Source organism: Cnephaeus nilssonii (assembly GCF_951640355.1).
Source record: "Cnephaeus nilssonii genome assembly, chromosome: 1".
In the NCBI taxonomy this organism is placed as follows: Eukaryota; Metazoa; Chordata; class Mammalia; order Chiroptera; family Vespertilionidae; genus Cnephaeus; species Cnephaeus nilssonii.
This window is the reverse complement of record NC_137072.1, coordinates 23,213,438-23,229,785: the sequence shown is the minus strand read 5'-3', so window position 1 is coordinate 23,229,785 and position 16,348 is coordinate 23,213,438. Positions and strand designations below refer to the sequence as shown.

The 16,348-nt window shown below is 40.1% G+C and overlaps 1 protein-coding gene across 1 annotated transcript in view; it reads left to right on the top strand.

Moving 5' to 3' along the window:
- Positions 1-16,348, top strand: part of PLXDC2 (plexin domain containing 2) — a 438,689-nt gene that overhangs the window by 318,116 nt on the left and 104,225 nt on the right. The window contains exons 8-9 of the mRNA XM_079773569.1: positions 5,455-5,550; positions 5,771-5,852. Of these exons, the coding sequence (XP_079629695.1) occupies positions 5,455-5,550; positions 5,771-5,852 (178 nt within the window). The remainder of the gene's footprint in view (positions 1-5,454; positions 5,551-5,770; positions 5,853-16,348) is intronic.

Genomic DNA, 16,348 nt, shown 5'->3' with positions numbered 1-16,348 from the left:
ACTACACTCGGTGGTAGCCTCTGGAAGGCGTAGGAAAGTCGCCAAGACAATTCTCAAAAATAATTTAAACTGAACTTTTCTCTCAAGTTGTTATTTGCCATTTTTGTTTTAAATTATGACCTTAGAGATTTCCACTTTTCCCTTTTTATATGCCTTCAAATTTATTTCTTACTTTTCCCCTATTAGATGATTATTTCTATTTTAACTTACACTTCCCTACAACACAGAATATTTCTATTTTTAACTAATAGGTTGCCTACATTTATAAACATGTCCACATGCTAATTTTTCCAATTGCATTTTGCTATAGGAAATTTAGTTTCTTAAAAATATAGGGTCATTTTCTTATCTAAGTGCCAAGCTTCTGAGTGATTTAATACTAAAAGGTTTTCAAAACCTTGATTTTAAAATAAAGAAATTGTACTGCGTTTCACCCAACTTTATTTAATAAAGTCTCAATTTTTGCTTCTCTGAGAAAAAAAAAAAAAGAGTTCATGACATTGCAAATGTGCGTTACACAATCTCCCCTGTCCCAGAGCGGAGGGATGTGGCCCCTGGTGGAAGCTCCATGTTCAGAGCAAGAGTCCTTGAGCCAATAGGAGCCATGACTTCAGGCAGGCCTGCAGTCCCCAGTCCACCAGCCCACTGCGGCAATACCGCTTCCTTTCCTGATACTTGGGCAAAGTGATTTCTGAAGGAGTTCAAGAAATGCATCTTGTTTAAGCCATTAGTAAATATATGTGGAAGGAGAACAAAAGCGAGGATTGTTTTTAAAGTTTCTGATTTTTTGTACGCATGCTCAAGTAACTTATAAAATCTGGCCATTAGGTTTTAGCAGTGCCTTGAAACTCTGCAAGCAGTGAGGAAATGATGAGAGGAACATCTAAGAGGCTGAGATGAGCACTTCATAGTCACCTACATTTTATGTTGCCTTATCCGATGCTGAATTATATTGCTACCTAATAGAATTAGAACTATAGAGGAAATATTTTTTTTAAAGTTTGGGGCAAAAACATCTTCTATTTGTAGGTGCTTTAACACCCACAACTAGCTAATTTTGTTAATGCACTGCATTTTTGTGTGGAAAGCTTATAATTGCCGTAACAGTGTACTTCTTTTCTCGAGTCTGTGTTGGGTTTTTTTCCCCCTGAGTCTTTATGCTGGGGATAAAATTGTAATTGTGGGATATATGCTATTTACATTGAAGTGTTCAGTAATTATATTGTGTGGAAGACTCAATTGGAACTAGAATGGAAAATAGGAAATAATCATTTGGGCCAGTCATTAAGCATTGGCAACACGTAAACAAGGAAATGTTAGCAAATAATTTACATGATAATACAAAGTATTATAATATTTATATAAATATAAGAATCAGCCAGTTTAGGAAATTACTCCTACATTTTCTATGTGAATGTTAGCTTTCAAGGCAGGTTAGTAAACTGATCATAGCTAACCATGCCACACTCATTAAATGTGTTTATTTTGGCTAGAGTGACTATTGATTGGAAAGGATTCCTGGTGTTTCCATATGATCACTCTGTTTCTCCTGCAGATATTGCTCAGAATTTCTAAAAATGTCATTCAACAGTTACACTCTGAATCATATTCCCTGAAGATTTTTATTGCTGAACTTGAACTTTATTCTCTGTTAGTCTGCTCAGAGATCTATTTTTCTTTTTTTCAATTTTAAAAGCTCTTAATGCGCATTGCAGTGAATCTTTTATATATATATATATATATATATATATATATATATATATATATATATATATATATAATTGATTTTTTACAGAGAGGAAGGGAGAGGGATAGAGAGCTAGAAACATCGACCAGCTGCCTCCTGCACACCCCCCACCGGGGATGTGCCTGCAACCAATGTACATGCCCTTGACCGGAATCGAACCTGGGACCCCTCAGTCTGCAGACCGACGCTCTATCCACCGAGCCAAACCGGCTTCGGTTTGCAGTAAATCTTGATTTTGTAAAGTTGTACGGAAGAGTAGAAGCTGTGACTGAATGTTTGGTACAACACTATTTTGTCTGACTTTCTAAACAAGACACATGGGCTGAATACATTCATTCCTGGAATCAAATGAAAGCTCCTAGCGTTGGCAGGAGCTACGAGTAAATAGATTCCTAATTACTTGTCATTGACAATGGTATCTCTGAAATGCAACACAAATGACCAGTTGGAAGCTGTCATTAATTGGCAGGTCATCAAATAAAAGTTATTCTCATTGATTTTGGTTTTGGTAAGTTTATCACCTCCCCATAGTTGGAGGTGTCTGAGCAGGCCATAGAACTCTTTCCCTTTACCCACATGCATGATCAATAATTAACTCCCTGAGGCTTCCCAGTCATTATGTGAGTAGTCTGAGCTCTTCAAAGTATAATATGAAATGAAAAGACTAGTATTTTAAGCAGCTACTAATATGACAGATACTGTGCAAACTTTAGTATGAAGACTCAAAACCTCCATCCCAGTGGCAAAGCCATGTCATTTATTTATTTCTGAGGAGTAAATTGTTTAGCACCATACAAGGCAAAGCAGTATATAGGAGCACATCCTATTTAGACAAAGGCATAAGCTGAGTAATGCTTTATGTGCCTTAAAAGTAAAAAAATAAAAAGAAGCCCTAGCCGGTTTTGCTCAGTGGGTAGAGTGTCGGCTTGTGGACCGAAGGGTCCCCAGTTGGATTCCCATCAAGGGCACATATCTCAGTTTCAGGCTTCTCCCTGGCTCTGGCCCTGGTCAGGACACATGCAGGAGGCAACCAATCGATGTGTTTCTCTCACATCAATATTTCTCTCTCCCTCTCTCTTCCACTCTCTCTAAAAATCAATGGAAAAATATACTTGGGTTAGGATTTAAAAAAAAAGAAAAAAGAAAAAGGACATGACTCATGTGCCTTGTGAAACCTTACTAAATACCATGAAGTCAGCATTTTCTCTAATGTTCGATATATTTTATACTTTGAAAAGTATATATATGCATCTTATACTTACACCAAAAAGAAATTAATTGGATTAGGGTTCTACATGGTGTTTTCTAATCTGATAAACCTGAAGATATATTCAGTGAGTAGCTCTAGAATCACTCCTAGCCCCAAAAGAGTTCATTTGGGGGCCACATCCTCCCCCTCCCCCTTCCTCTTCTGGAGCAGAATTTCATGGTGAATAATCAGAAATGGGTGGAAGGATATGAGTGGAGAGAAGTAGAGATACATGTAGGGTGTAAGCAGATGTTTGACTTCCTTCCTGGATGTGTATGTATCCACATTTCCTAAACACTTTTACTAAAAGCCAGCTGGCTCTCTTGAGTCACCACACTATTTCTGCTTTATGTCCTAAAGGAGATCATTGTTGGGTTTGTTGACTTTAATCAAAATTGAACTCTCTCTAAGGTAAGATGGCAGACAATTCTTAGAAGCCCGATTTCAGGGCCTTAGTGTGGTTTCAGTGAGATTAGAGCTACAGAATTTAGACCATTATATGCAACATATAACCAGTACAGGTTGCCATACTGAAGACAGACAAAGATTATACCTGACACTGTTGGGCACTTGCAATGTAAAAGGGATTGTTTTGTTAGTTTGTTTGTTTGTTAATCCTCATCCAAGGATATTTTTCAATTGAATTTTAGAGAGAGTGGAAGAGACAGAGAGTAACATCAATATGAGAGAGACATACCAATTAGTTGCTTCCCACACCCACTTGGGGATCTAGCCTGCAACCAAGGTACATGCCCTTGATGGGAACTGAACCTGGGACCCTTCAGTCCACAGGCTGACACTCTATCCACTGAGCCAAACTGGCTAGGGCATGAAAGGGATTGTTTTAAGTTTTTTTATTTATTATCTCACTAGAGGCCTGTTGCATGAAAATTCATGCACTGGAGGGGGGATCCCTCAGCCCGGCCTGCCCCCTATCACAGTCTGGGAGCACTCAGGGGCGAGAGGCGACACAGCGATCAGGGGAAGGCGATGCCCACATCACACCTCTGCTACTACCACTGCTGGCAGCGCAAGCCTCGGTTGGCCCTGGTTACCTGAGCCTCGGGTGGCCCTGGGCAGCTGGGGGGGCTGAGGGGACTGGGCGCCGCCATTGTGTGCCTGTGGGCACCACCATCTTGGAGGGCATGGAAGTCAATTAAAATATTCCCCCCTTATTGGCTGTGGGCGCCGCCATCTTTGAGGGCATGGAAGTCAATTAGCATAGTCCCTTCTTATTGGCTGTGGGCACTGCCATCTTTGAGGTTGTGGCAATCAATTAGCATATTCCCTTTTTATTAGATAGGATTTTAATTCTCAAAGCAACTCAATAATGTAGGTACTATTATTGCTATTTTATAGATGGAGAAACTGAGGCACAAAGAGGCTCACAAAGGAGCCCAACATCACACAGATACCAAGTAGAAACACAGAGATTTGAAGTGAACACACTGTGTAACAGTCTCATGTACTATTAACCACTGTGACATATTACTTCCCCAAGCTTGGATATTGTGATACTTGAAAAATAACTTAAATCATCCCAAGTAATCCCTGACAGATCTGACAGTATTCAGGAAATGCATTTCAGTCATTACAAGTATTCCAAAAGCTAAATAAAATGCTGATGACATTGCTTTTCTGTTGAAATTTACCTGACTCAGGCAGACTTACCAGTGGAAGGCTCAGATCTTTTATTAAAAATGTATTTTAAATATATTTTATAAACAGACTTATTACTTTATAAAATATGCTTGCTTATATTTATCTGACTTTTAATTATTAAAGTTCTTGTCAAATCTCCTCAGGGACACTTCTGGATATGCTGATCAATTATAAATTCCTGCATGCAATATAAGTATTATTAACCTTCCTTAGATGTGATACTGTATATTTAATGAAGAGCAATACTGATTTTATAATGGTTTCAGTTCTATTTTTCCTTTCATTAAAGGACTTTATTCTAAATCTTTAAAGCACTAAGATTCTTATTTTGGCAAAAAACAACTTCATTTAGGCTGTAAAAAAATTAAGTTCTATCTATCCCTAAAGGACTTAATTTAGCATTAGTTTCAGTCAAATGGTGTCTGTTTTCTTACCTCCTTGACTTCATATGTTAAAATATTTCAAAATAAATGAATTTATCAAGAAATTGTCTTAGGTAAGCTCTGGGTGACAATGAGTTGGAACCCAGCTATCAATGTGAGATATCTGAGACCCTAATCATCATTTTTAACTTTACTGATAAAAAGACTTCTGGGTACATGGGGACATGATTTTTAGGTTTTTGTTGTTGTTGTTTTTTAATAATCAATCTCTTCAGAGGGATTGCTATTTTAAATCTTTATTTTTAAAACTGCACCAAGTAAAAGTGTATAATTCTACATTCATTATTAAAACACTTGTTTTATAGGTAAAGAAATGTGGAAAGTTGATTTCCCCCCCATTTTTGTTTTTATAGATGTTCGAAGAAGAACAATTTATGAATACCACCGAGTAGAGTTACAAATGTCAAAAATTACCAACATTTCAGCTGTGGAGATGACCCCATTACCTAGTAAGTTAACATCTGAACATAACTAGGTGGGAAAATGATTTGCAAGTTTGATGATCTGGTCTATTCACCAATAATAATAACATGGTGCTTGACATGGACAGGCATCTTGCATGAATACAGGGATGGGTGGCTCGTTTTTATTTTGACTGAGCAATCATTATTGTTGATTTCTCGATCCTCCCAATTAGTCTGGATGACTGCATTCTCTCCTGTTTCCTAGCGTGCCTCCAGTTCAATGGTTGTGGCCCCTGTGTATCCTCTCAGATTGGCTTCAACTGCAGTTGGTGTAGTAAACTTCAAAGGTAAACAAAAATAATACAAAAAAATTTTGAATTTTAAAAAGACTTGCTGCTTCTGCTCTTCCATTAAATTTTAAATGTGCCAGGTATGTTGGTTATCAAGTGTATGTATATTTTAAAAAATGCCATGAACAAAAAGCATTACAAAAATGCTTACACATGGAAATTTTTGGTTTTTCCTTTACCTGCTTGCTCAAAATTATCAAGAATCATCATGTCAATAAGGTCTGACATACATTTGTAATCTCTATGGGGCTTAAGATAGATGATGATTGCAATTGAAAAGTCTTTAAATTGATGCTTTTGGTCCATATTCTACAGAGAGCATGGTATTAGATATCTTTACTATGACAAGGAGAATTTATTCTCAAGCACATGAATATTTTTAGAAAATACTGTAAATATCTCAAAGGTTACTAGCCAAGATGAAACACGTAGTCTGAGGGTGAGGAAGAGAGTGACATCAACTGGCCTTTACAATAGAATGGGTGGCTTTGGTCTGTGCTGTAACGAACTGACTTTGAAACGTAAGCTGCCTCACTTGTCAAAGATGATTATGATTGTCATGTATGGTAAAGAGGATTTTTCAGTCCTTAGAGCTTAGGAGATTCTGAATGATCATTTGTTAGGAATACAGAGTGAAAACCTTTACATATATTTTGGTATTTACTCAACCATTTGAGCATGAATTTTGTCCCAAGCACTGGGAAAGCATTAGTGAATAGCATAGATGTGGTCCCTGCCTCCCAGGGAGCGTAAGGTCTAGTCTGTCTGAGAGTAAGTCCCCCTCTCACCTTCAGAGTCTGTGATAAATCTGCTTCTCCCTCCAGGTGGAGAACCGAATCTTCAAGCTGTTAGTCAGTGCCTGTGGCCTCAGAGTTTTCTGCTGTAAGCTGTCTCTGTCTTATCATCCTGCTGCAGCATTTGCTGTAATGATAGAGGCATGTTCAGGAACATTTTAAAAGTTATCAGAGTATAAAGAATAGAATGCCAGTTTCTTGATAACAAGCTTCAGGAAACATGTTTAACTTGCTAACTTTGGGCAACCACTACATTATTCTGGATAGAACCGTATTATTTATTATAATTTATGTTTTGTTTTCAATTAAACATGTTCCAATAATTTCCTTTGGGCAATGATTTTCAAATAATGAAAAAGCAAGCAGGCAATTAGCATTCTTAAGAGTAGATTTTAACTAGCTGAATCTCCAGAGTGGGAAGAACTGCTATAAAATCAAGGGTGTGTGGTTATTCATATTCATACTAGAGGCCTAGTGCATGACATTTGTGCACTGGTGGTGGGGGGGGGGGGCTCGGCCTGGCCTGCGCCCTCTCCCAGTCCAGGATCCCTCGGGGGGATGTCTGTCTGCTGGCTTAGGCCTGCTCCCACAGTCCTTAGTGCTGCCGCAGAGGCAGAAGTGGCTCCCGCCACCACCACTGCGCTGGCCAGCTAGAGCCCAGCTTCCGGCTGAGTGGTGTTCCCCCTGTGGGAGCCCACTGACCACCAGGGGCAGCTCCTGCATTGAGCATCTGCCCCTGGGTGGTAAGTGCGCATCATAACGACAGGTCGTTCCACTGTTCGGTCGATTTGCATATTAGCTTTTATTATATAGGATTTTGATGACATTTCACAAAAATTATATGCATGTTAGAAATTATGCAAAATCTGTTTAGATAATGACCAAAGTGAATCTAAAGTGATGGTATTTTAATATGCATATTTAAGTAATGCTGAGCTCAGACATGAAAAATGCCCAAAAGAATGAAGTAGAAATCTCTGGTTTGGGTTGTATCTAATTCAAATTCCAGTTTAGTGATCAGCTCGTCTGAGAAGTCTCCCTAAGCCACAAGTTTGTGTGAAATGGCCAGCCCCTGTGTCTCCCTGACATCCTGGACACACTTTCACCATTAGCATTTAGCTGTTCATTCGTCAGTCTCCTTCATGGGCTCTGGGTTTATTAAGCATATTTGGCCCTTTTACCTACAGCACCTAAGAATGTACCTGGTGCTGCAGAAAAATAGATGAATGGGTCAATGAGTGAATGAATGAATGATGGTGATTCTGTCCCAAGTGAAGAAATCCTGATTAGATTTGTCTGAGATCAAAGGGCTTCCCAGGATGAGGGGTTTGCAATGCAGAAACCAGGAAAGTCAAGGGAAAACCATGTCAAGGTTGCCACCCGGCCAGAGCACTATTAGGATAATTCTGGACTGAAATAATGTTTTGGTAATTGAAGGTTTGTGACATTAGTCTATAAACCTACATTCTACTAACCATTTCATTATGGTTTTAAAATATCTTATTGGTGGAAATATATGTTTAAAGTTCCAAACAAGCAATTTTGGCAATAAGATGGCATCCACAAATTGGAAACTGCTTTGTGCGATTAGTATTTTCATTGAATTGAGAGATTTCTCTGCCAGTCATTGTGCCCAGGAATGTTAAAATATATTTAACTTGTACAACATTTTTACAGTGGAGGAAACTGAAGCTACGTTATTTGTGCAGGATCTCATTGCTCTTAAGTGTTAAGTTCAGAACTGAAGCTTAATCGGTGTGACTCCCCTGTCTTGGGTTTTGACATCTGACTTGTTCTTCCTCACACCTGCCAGGCGTCAGGTACAAGTTAATCTTCATCACGGCCTGAGAAATGGTAGACATACTGCTGAAAAGTTAATATTTTTATAGTTGATATTGCAAGAAAGTGATAAAGTTTTTACAGACATAAAAGAATCAAGCAAAACATAAGACTATCGTATGTTATTGAAAACATAGTGGGTTTTTTTTCACAAATAATAGAAAAAAAAAAGTCCCTGGAGAAGCATATGGATGAGGAAGGAACTCATCAAATAACACTACTAAAAAAAAGGCATGAGTTTTCTGCAAGTTACCACTTAATGTTTTGTTGAATACCAAACTCTGGTTTAAAATCTAGGATTTATTTTTAGTTCTTCAGCAACCCAGTTGTTTACAAAATAAAACGTGCCTAATTAATTGGTTTAACTATGGCTCATTGCACCTTTGTTTAACTTAATTTCCCCATTGCATTTTATTAATTTCTCCTTTGACCTGTGAGCTTCAAAACTTGGCTTTTGCTGCCTGGAAGCATTTCCCCAGACTTCAGAGCTTTTATTAACAAATTCATAAAAACAAGAGAAGTCTTATCCTTAGCAGCACAAAAGATGCCTCACAGATTTTTCTTTCATCCTTCTTACATTCTCCTTTGTTCTCATTTATCCCTGAATAATAATCAGTTGGTAGTGCTTATTGAAACTCTCAAGGTGGGCTTGCTTTAAGAAGATAAGTTTAATTGGTTTGTTTATTTCCTTTAATTCTTATTCTTCAGGGAACAATAAACTAAGGTAGAATGTTTGTAGTGGCTTACCCAAAGTACAAAGGAAACTGGGTCATAGGGATATATACAGAACACAATCGAGTGCTTACCTAGAATAGATGACCCACTACTTCTAGCTAAGGATGCTTTTATTTATTCACTGCAAATTGAGAGGACATGAATCAACCACTTTCAATTGTACCTTATATCTTCACTCATTTAACAAAACAATTTTAGTGTCTCTATGTTGAAGTTACAATCCTAGATTGTAGATTCAGTGATGAGCAAACAAGAAAAAAATCACTTCCCTCAAAACTTACATTTGTGGTATTGGGAGGTAGATTTTAAGCAAATAGATATGCAGAAAATATACTTAGTAAGAATGAGTGTTGTGGCAAAAAAGTAAGCAGGGCAATGTAATGGACAATATAGCAAAATTGATAAGAATAACAGTTTATTTGTTGGTATCATGCTAAGCAACCTTGACTTTTTTAAGAGACTTTGGTTTCATCAGCCATTATCCTCCAAAAGTTTTTGTTTTTTTTAAATGAAAATGTATTTTGGTTCTTAAAATAGTCATTCATTCATTCACTTACTTAAACAGTTACTGAATGCTTTCCACACTAGTCTAAACATTGAGGTAGTTATAACAATAACCAGGTATTAATCAGAGCCAAAGCTCTCAAAGAGCCTTAGATTTTAGCTTATTAAGCTGGAAAAGAAATGAATTAATAATTAAACAAAAATGTCAGTCGATGATGAGTGACCTATTGAATGTAAAAGAGCCAGTAGTTGCTTTTAACTGAGTGGCCAGGAAAGGCTTCTTGGAGGAAATGAAAATTAAACTTAGATCTGAATGATAGGGAACCAGCTACAACTGAGGTGAAGAGAAAGTGTGTTTCAAAGGGACTGCCAAGTGCAATGGTCTTACAGTGGGTTCAGGCTTGATCTGGGGAGGAAAGAAAAAGGTGCATTGAGTTAGGAGCATTGAGGGTTGAGCATGATTGGTATTGAATGGTAGCAGATGACATCAGAGAGTAGCAAAGTATCCTATATAATAAAAGCCTATGCTAAGCGACCATTCATCCAGTCCGCCATTCTACCAATCAAAGTGTAATATGCTCACGATATGCTAAGGCTGCTCAACCAATTGCTATGATGTGCACTGACCACCAGGGGGCAGCTTACTGCTGGGGTCCGGCCAATCGGGACTGAGCAAGATGGGCCAGACACGCCCTGGAGCCCTCTCATGGTCCCTCCCCGGCTGGCCTCCTTCCCTGGCCCCAATCATGCACCGGTGGGGTCCCTTGGCCTGGCCTGTGCCCTCTCACAATCCAGGCTGAGAAACCCCCGCTCCCGAGTGCACGAACGTGCACAGGACCTCTAGTCAGATAGTCAGATATAAACAGCTTTGTAAGTCAGCAAAGGTTTTATTATCAGGGTGATAGGAAGACTTTAGATTGTAGAAGAACTTAAGCAGAGGCGTGATGTGATTTCATTATACAATAGGTCCTTGGGTTATGTCAGAGATCCGTTCCTATGGCGTGATGTAACGCGATTTTCGCTTAAGTCGGAACCCACCTATGTAAGCACCTACATTACGTGGAGCACATACACAGCAGTAATGAAGTGAAACAGTAAAAAAAAAAAAAAAAAAAAAAATTAAAAGAAAGATAACAATTCCTGACCTTCACTTGTGGTAAATAAACAATAAAAAACATAAAGCACATATGTACATATGTTGAAATGATGGAATTTTTTTTATATACATAAATGGGAAATGGCGACGTAACCACAAAACGACGTATGTGGAGTCTGACATAACCCAAGGACTGCCTGTATTTTTAAAATGCAACTCTGGCTGCTCCAAGGAAAATTGTGTGTGTGTTTTTGTTGTTTGCTTGGTTGTGTGTGTGTGTGTATGTGCGTGTGCTCATGCATGCACTCAGGGTTTGTTTGTTTGTGTTGTTAATCCTCACCCAAAGATATTTTTTCCATTGACTTTTTATTTTGAGAGAGAGTGGAAGGGAGGGGGAGAGACAAGAAAGAAACATCGTTGTAAGAGAGATTACATCAATTGGATGCCTCCAGCACACACCCCAACTAGGGCCAGGGTTCAGATAGAGCCTGCAATGGAAGTATGTGCTCTTGACTGGAATCAAACCTGGGACCCTTCAGTCCTCAGGTCTACTCTATCCACTGAGCCAAACCGGCCAGTCTCTTCAATTTTTTTATGGGTTTGGGGTGTTTTTTTTTAATTATTCTGTGGGTTTTTTTAGGGGGTTAAGAATTAAAAGGAAAAGAAGAATAAAAAGTGTGTGCAATAGTCTATAGGAGGTATGATTGCAACCTAAACAAGAATGATTCTTATGAGGAATCAGGAGAGATGAATTAATATAAGGTGTCTTTTGGAAGGAGAGAAATTACTTACTAATGGATTAGAAGTGAATGGAGAGGAAAAGATAAGAATCAAGGATACTTCCTAGATTTTGGTTTGAGCAATTTGGTAGATGCTGGCACTTGTTTTTTGAGCCTAGGTAAAGATGACACAAGAAATAGAGACTAGGGCAGGGAGAAAGAAAGAGTTTGGCTAGGGACAGGTTCAGTTTGAGATACCTAGCAGGCTTCAAGTGGAAATGTTGAGTAGATGGGGATAGATAAGCTGAAAATTCCAGGAACAGTTTATGTCTAGAGGCTCAGACATATCAGCTGTATTGTTGATAGTATTTAAATTCATGGGACAAAATGAGATCAGCCATGAAAGAAGTGTAAATTGAAAATAAGAGAGAATCCAGGAACTAGCTCATGGCATGGCATAATGTGGATGGTGCTGATTTTCCATTACATACATGATGTTGCTATCAACAGAGAAAAGATACATATGAGAATAATGACATTGTTTGTCTGTGTGGAAACTACAGTGAGCTGGAACAGGCATGAGAATGAGTATTACTTTTCAGTAAGTACTCGTTCATATGACTTGAATTTTTGCCACATGGATTTGAAGACAAAAGGAGGCATCAGCAAGGAGAAATAAGAGAACAAATTCTTCAAAGGGTAGAAATGCAGTCATACTTATTTTAGTGTCCTCCACAGCACCCAACACAGTGTCTGGGCTAATATAGGAATTCAGCATATACCAGTTGGACTGAATTATGCAGATAATTGAGGCCAGAAGTTTCTATTTTCCTGAGAATTGTAATTACTGACATTGGCTTTGTCAATGTCAACCAAATGACTATAGAAAGAACCAAGCTGATGCCTGGCATAAAAGGTCAACATTTATAATTAGGCATGTTGAACACTGGGGAGTTAGACTCTTGGTGCCTTTTCCACCTTATATTTACCTAGATCCAATCAAAGTAATAAGACTGGTATGGGTAAAAATTTGGGAATAAATACATCCTATTTTTCTTCCCTTTAAAAGAATAAATATAATTGCAAACCCCTACTAGTGGTAAATACCTCTATTTTTAGAATAGTACTACGACATATTTACTTTAGAAGGAATATGGGAAGAGGGAAAGTTGTTTCCGAACAACTGCTGTACATTTTTTCAACCTATTATTTCAATTGCATTTTGCTGAGCCACCATGGCACTGACTGTTGTTTTCCAGTGAATGAATTGGATTTCTTTGCTGCAACAACAAGAGAAATAGAAAGTATCACATGTGACGTATTTTTAAAATTTTGAAAATGTATAAGTCAAATACTGACTTGTATCATAAACCTAAATTAATTAACATAGACATCCTTCTTATATAATCACAGCTAGTTTTTAAAATTAGAATGTATGCATATCATTGTACTAGAGGCCTGGTGCACAAAATTCGTGCACAGGGTGGGGGGTGTCCCTCAGCCCAACCTGTACCCTCTCCAATCTGAGAGCCCTCAGGGGATGTCCTGTGGAATTGGACCTAAACTGGCAGTTGGACATCCCTCTTGCAATCTGGGACCTCTGGCTCCTAACCATTCACTTGCCTGCCTACCCGAACCACTCTGCCTGCCAGCCTGATCTCCCTAACTGCCCTCCCCTGCTATCCTGGTCCCCCTAACTGTCCTCCCTTGCTGGCCTGATTCCCCTAACTGCCATCTGCTGCTGGCCTGGTCACCCCTAATTGCCCTCCCCTGCCGGCCTGGTCACCCCTATTAACTTTCTTTTTTAATCTTATCCCCTTCACACACAATTGTATTTGACTTCCTTACTGGCTTCTCTGTCTCACACAATTTTTCTTTCTCCTTTATGTAACACTTTTTCCTACTGACTCATCATTTATAAACTTTTCTTTCCTCCTTATTTCCTACTTCTGTTCCATCATCCTTCTTCCCATCTTTCTCCTCCCCTCCCTCCCTTCCCACATCCCTTCTTTCCTTAATCTTTACCCCTGCCCTCCCTCCCCTTTTCCTTCCTTCCCACCTGAATTTTTTTCTTCACTTCCTCCCTCGGACCTGCTTTGCTCCCTCCCCCATTTCTTCCTTCTTCCCATTCTCCTTTTAAGCTCTACCAGCTCCCCTTTAAAACTTTTCTTTCTCCCTCTTTCTCTCTCACCTACCTTTCCCATACATTCTTCTCTACTTACTTCCACTGTTTTATTTATTATTTTTTTAAAAATATATTTTATTGATTTTTTTACAGAGAGGAAGAGAGAGGGATAGAGAGTTAGAAACATCGATGAGAGAGAAACATCGATCAGCTGCCTCCTGCACACCCCCTACTGGGGATGTGTCCGCAACCAAGGTACATGCCCTTGACCGGAATGGAACCTGGGACCCTTGAGTCTGCAGGCCGACGCTCTATCCACTGAGCCAAACCGGTTTCGGCTACTTCCACTGTTTTAATATCTATCTATCTACCTGCCTAATTATTCACTATCATTTATCTTTTTTCTTGTCTGACTCCTACTTTTAAAATCTGTCCCCAGTACACAACTATACTTGATTTTCATTATAGCTCCTACAGTTCACTCATACATTCTCTTTCCTTCTTTAACTCTGCTCTCTACTGACTCCTTTATAAAGTTCTTCCCTCCTTCCTTTTCTTCTTCCTCATCTCCCCCCTCCTCCCTCACTCTTTTACTCTTTTTACAGGCTAATTAAAAATTCTCTGCTTTTCGTCCTGTCTTAGTACTGACTGGATCCCTCTCTGGGACCTGTAGCCACCTCTGTTTGGGCACTCCGGCCCCTCTCACACCTGTTTTGAGGGGCTGAGCAACAATGCAGCTGTGTCTTCCCTACCATGGCCTGCGCCTTCCCCCTCCGAGTTGGGGGAGGGTCCAGCCGCCCAGCCCGCATGCTAGGCTTTTCTCCTGCTGAGTGCCGGAAGGGGGGCAGACGTGGAGGCCTTTTCCGCCCCCCCTTCCCCCGCATGTCCGCTCTCCGTCCGCTCCCCTTTGGAATTCGCATGCTTGTGCAGGCACGGTCAAGGCCCGGCTTGTCCTGGAGGGCATTCCGCCCAGGATGCGAGCCCCCATCTGGGTGGGACTGGGCAGATGAATGGATGGGCAGCTGGAGAAAGCCGCGGCAACCTCCCTGTGGTGTGAGGGTCACCTGTCTCCACGGTGGCCGGTCCAGGTCCGCAGGGCCTGGTCCATGCTGCAGGAGGAGGCTTCGAGGTTGTGCGCTTGGGAGGATCTACCTGCGTCCGGGTATCGCGGGGCCACCCTGTGTGTCTGTGGCGGTGGGATCCCTGCGTTGTTTACCCGGTGGCCCGTCCAGGTCCGGTGCCTTACCTCGACATCCACTCTCTGTCGTCACGCCCGGGCTCTTCCTTCGTGTTGGGTCCACACCCTCTGGATTTGCATGTGCGAACCCTCCCGGGGCTCACCGCCAAGGCACGCACCCCCGGGTTGGCATCTGCCCACCGGGCCGAGAACCGGCCTTCTGCCATGCCTGTGTTGCCCCTCGGCCCCCCCAACCTCAGGTGGGCGGGTGGGATGGTGGCATCCCCAGGCAGAGTGCTCTCCGGAAAGGGGTGTTTGTCAGGCGTGTGCACTCGGGAGAAAAAGAAGATTCCAGCACCCGGGGCAGGGAAGCGAGCCTCACACAAGTCCCCCTGCTGCATGCGCAGCCTCCTGCTGGTCTGTCAATATGCAAATTGGTCGTTACTGTGACACCATTAGGACCTATTTGCATATTACCTCTTTATTATATAGATGTTTATTTAGCTTACAGAAATTAAGCTGTGTAAGTTTGGGAGGAGAGAGAAATGGAGAGAAAAAATTTAAATAGTGCAGCTGATCCCCAATCGGTCATCTTTTGCTCCTGAAAAACAACAATGAGACTTAAATATACTTTCCGCATTTGGTCTTGTTCCTGTGTACTCTTTAACAGTGGCACATTTTGCAGCGTTCATTTTGACTCTAGTGTTTAAAGACACAGAGGGTATTTTTCATACCAACAACTTCATGGAGGGTCAACCCCAAACCCCACAGTCCATCCTGACACTGCAGAAAGAACTAGTTTTGTCAAAAGACAGGGTGTCAAGTTCCTGAGAGGGCTGTACTAAGGGAATTTCAAGCATATTTTGACACAGTATGATTTTCACCTACTTACTCACCTCAGTATCTAGCCCTCAACTAAGGTGCACCTCCACTGTAATCCTTAAAGGGCCATGGAAAGCATTCTGTTGGTCTAATTTAGATGTAAGGCTTAGTTTAGTCTCAAGATTCTGAGATTGAAAAACAATGATCAGAAACCCACAACTATTGAATGACAAATCATATGTTCTTGGAATATATGCCCAAGGCTATAATTTTTTTAATTAAGGTAAGTCAATAGTTAGAGTCAGTATAATTGAAATTGCTTAAATGTACCTTTTATATCTCAGACAAAGCCATAGCCTATAACCCTTTTGACATCATATTTGAAGCTACTTGTACTTAATTAACATGATCTTTTCATGTAAGGAAATCTATTGGCTTTGGCAATAAGATTTGAAGTCCAGGCCTAATAATCAAATAGAAGCCATTTAGGAAATCTAGGAGCCCTGATCCAGAACTAATTATAACCTTAGGCTTATTTCAATGGTTTGAGCTAACATAAAGTTCTGCTTGGAAATGCATCTACTTTCAGATGGACACTGAGAACTCATCACACTTTAAAAATATTAAATAAACTTTTATTGATCGATGTTCCAATATGCCGACCTTTTATCAAGTTGAAATT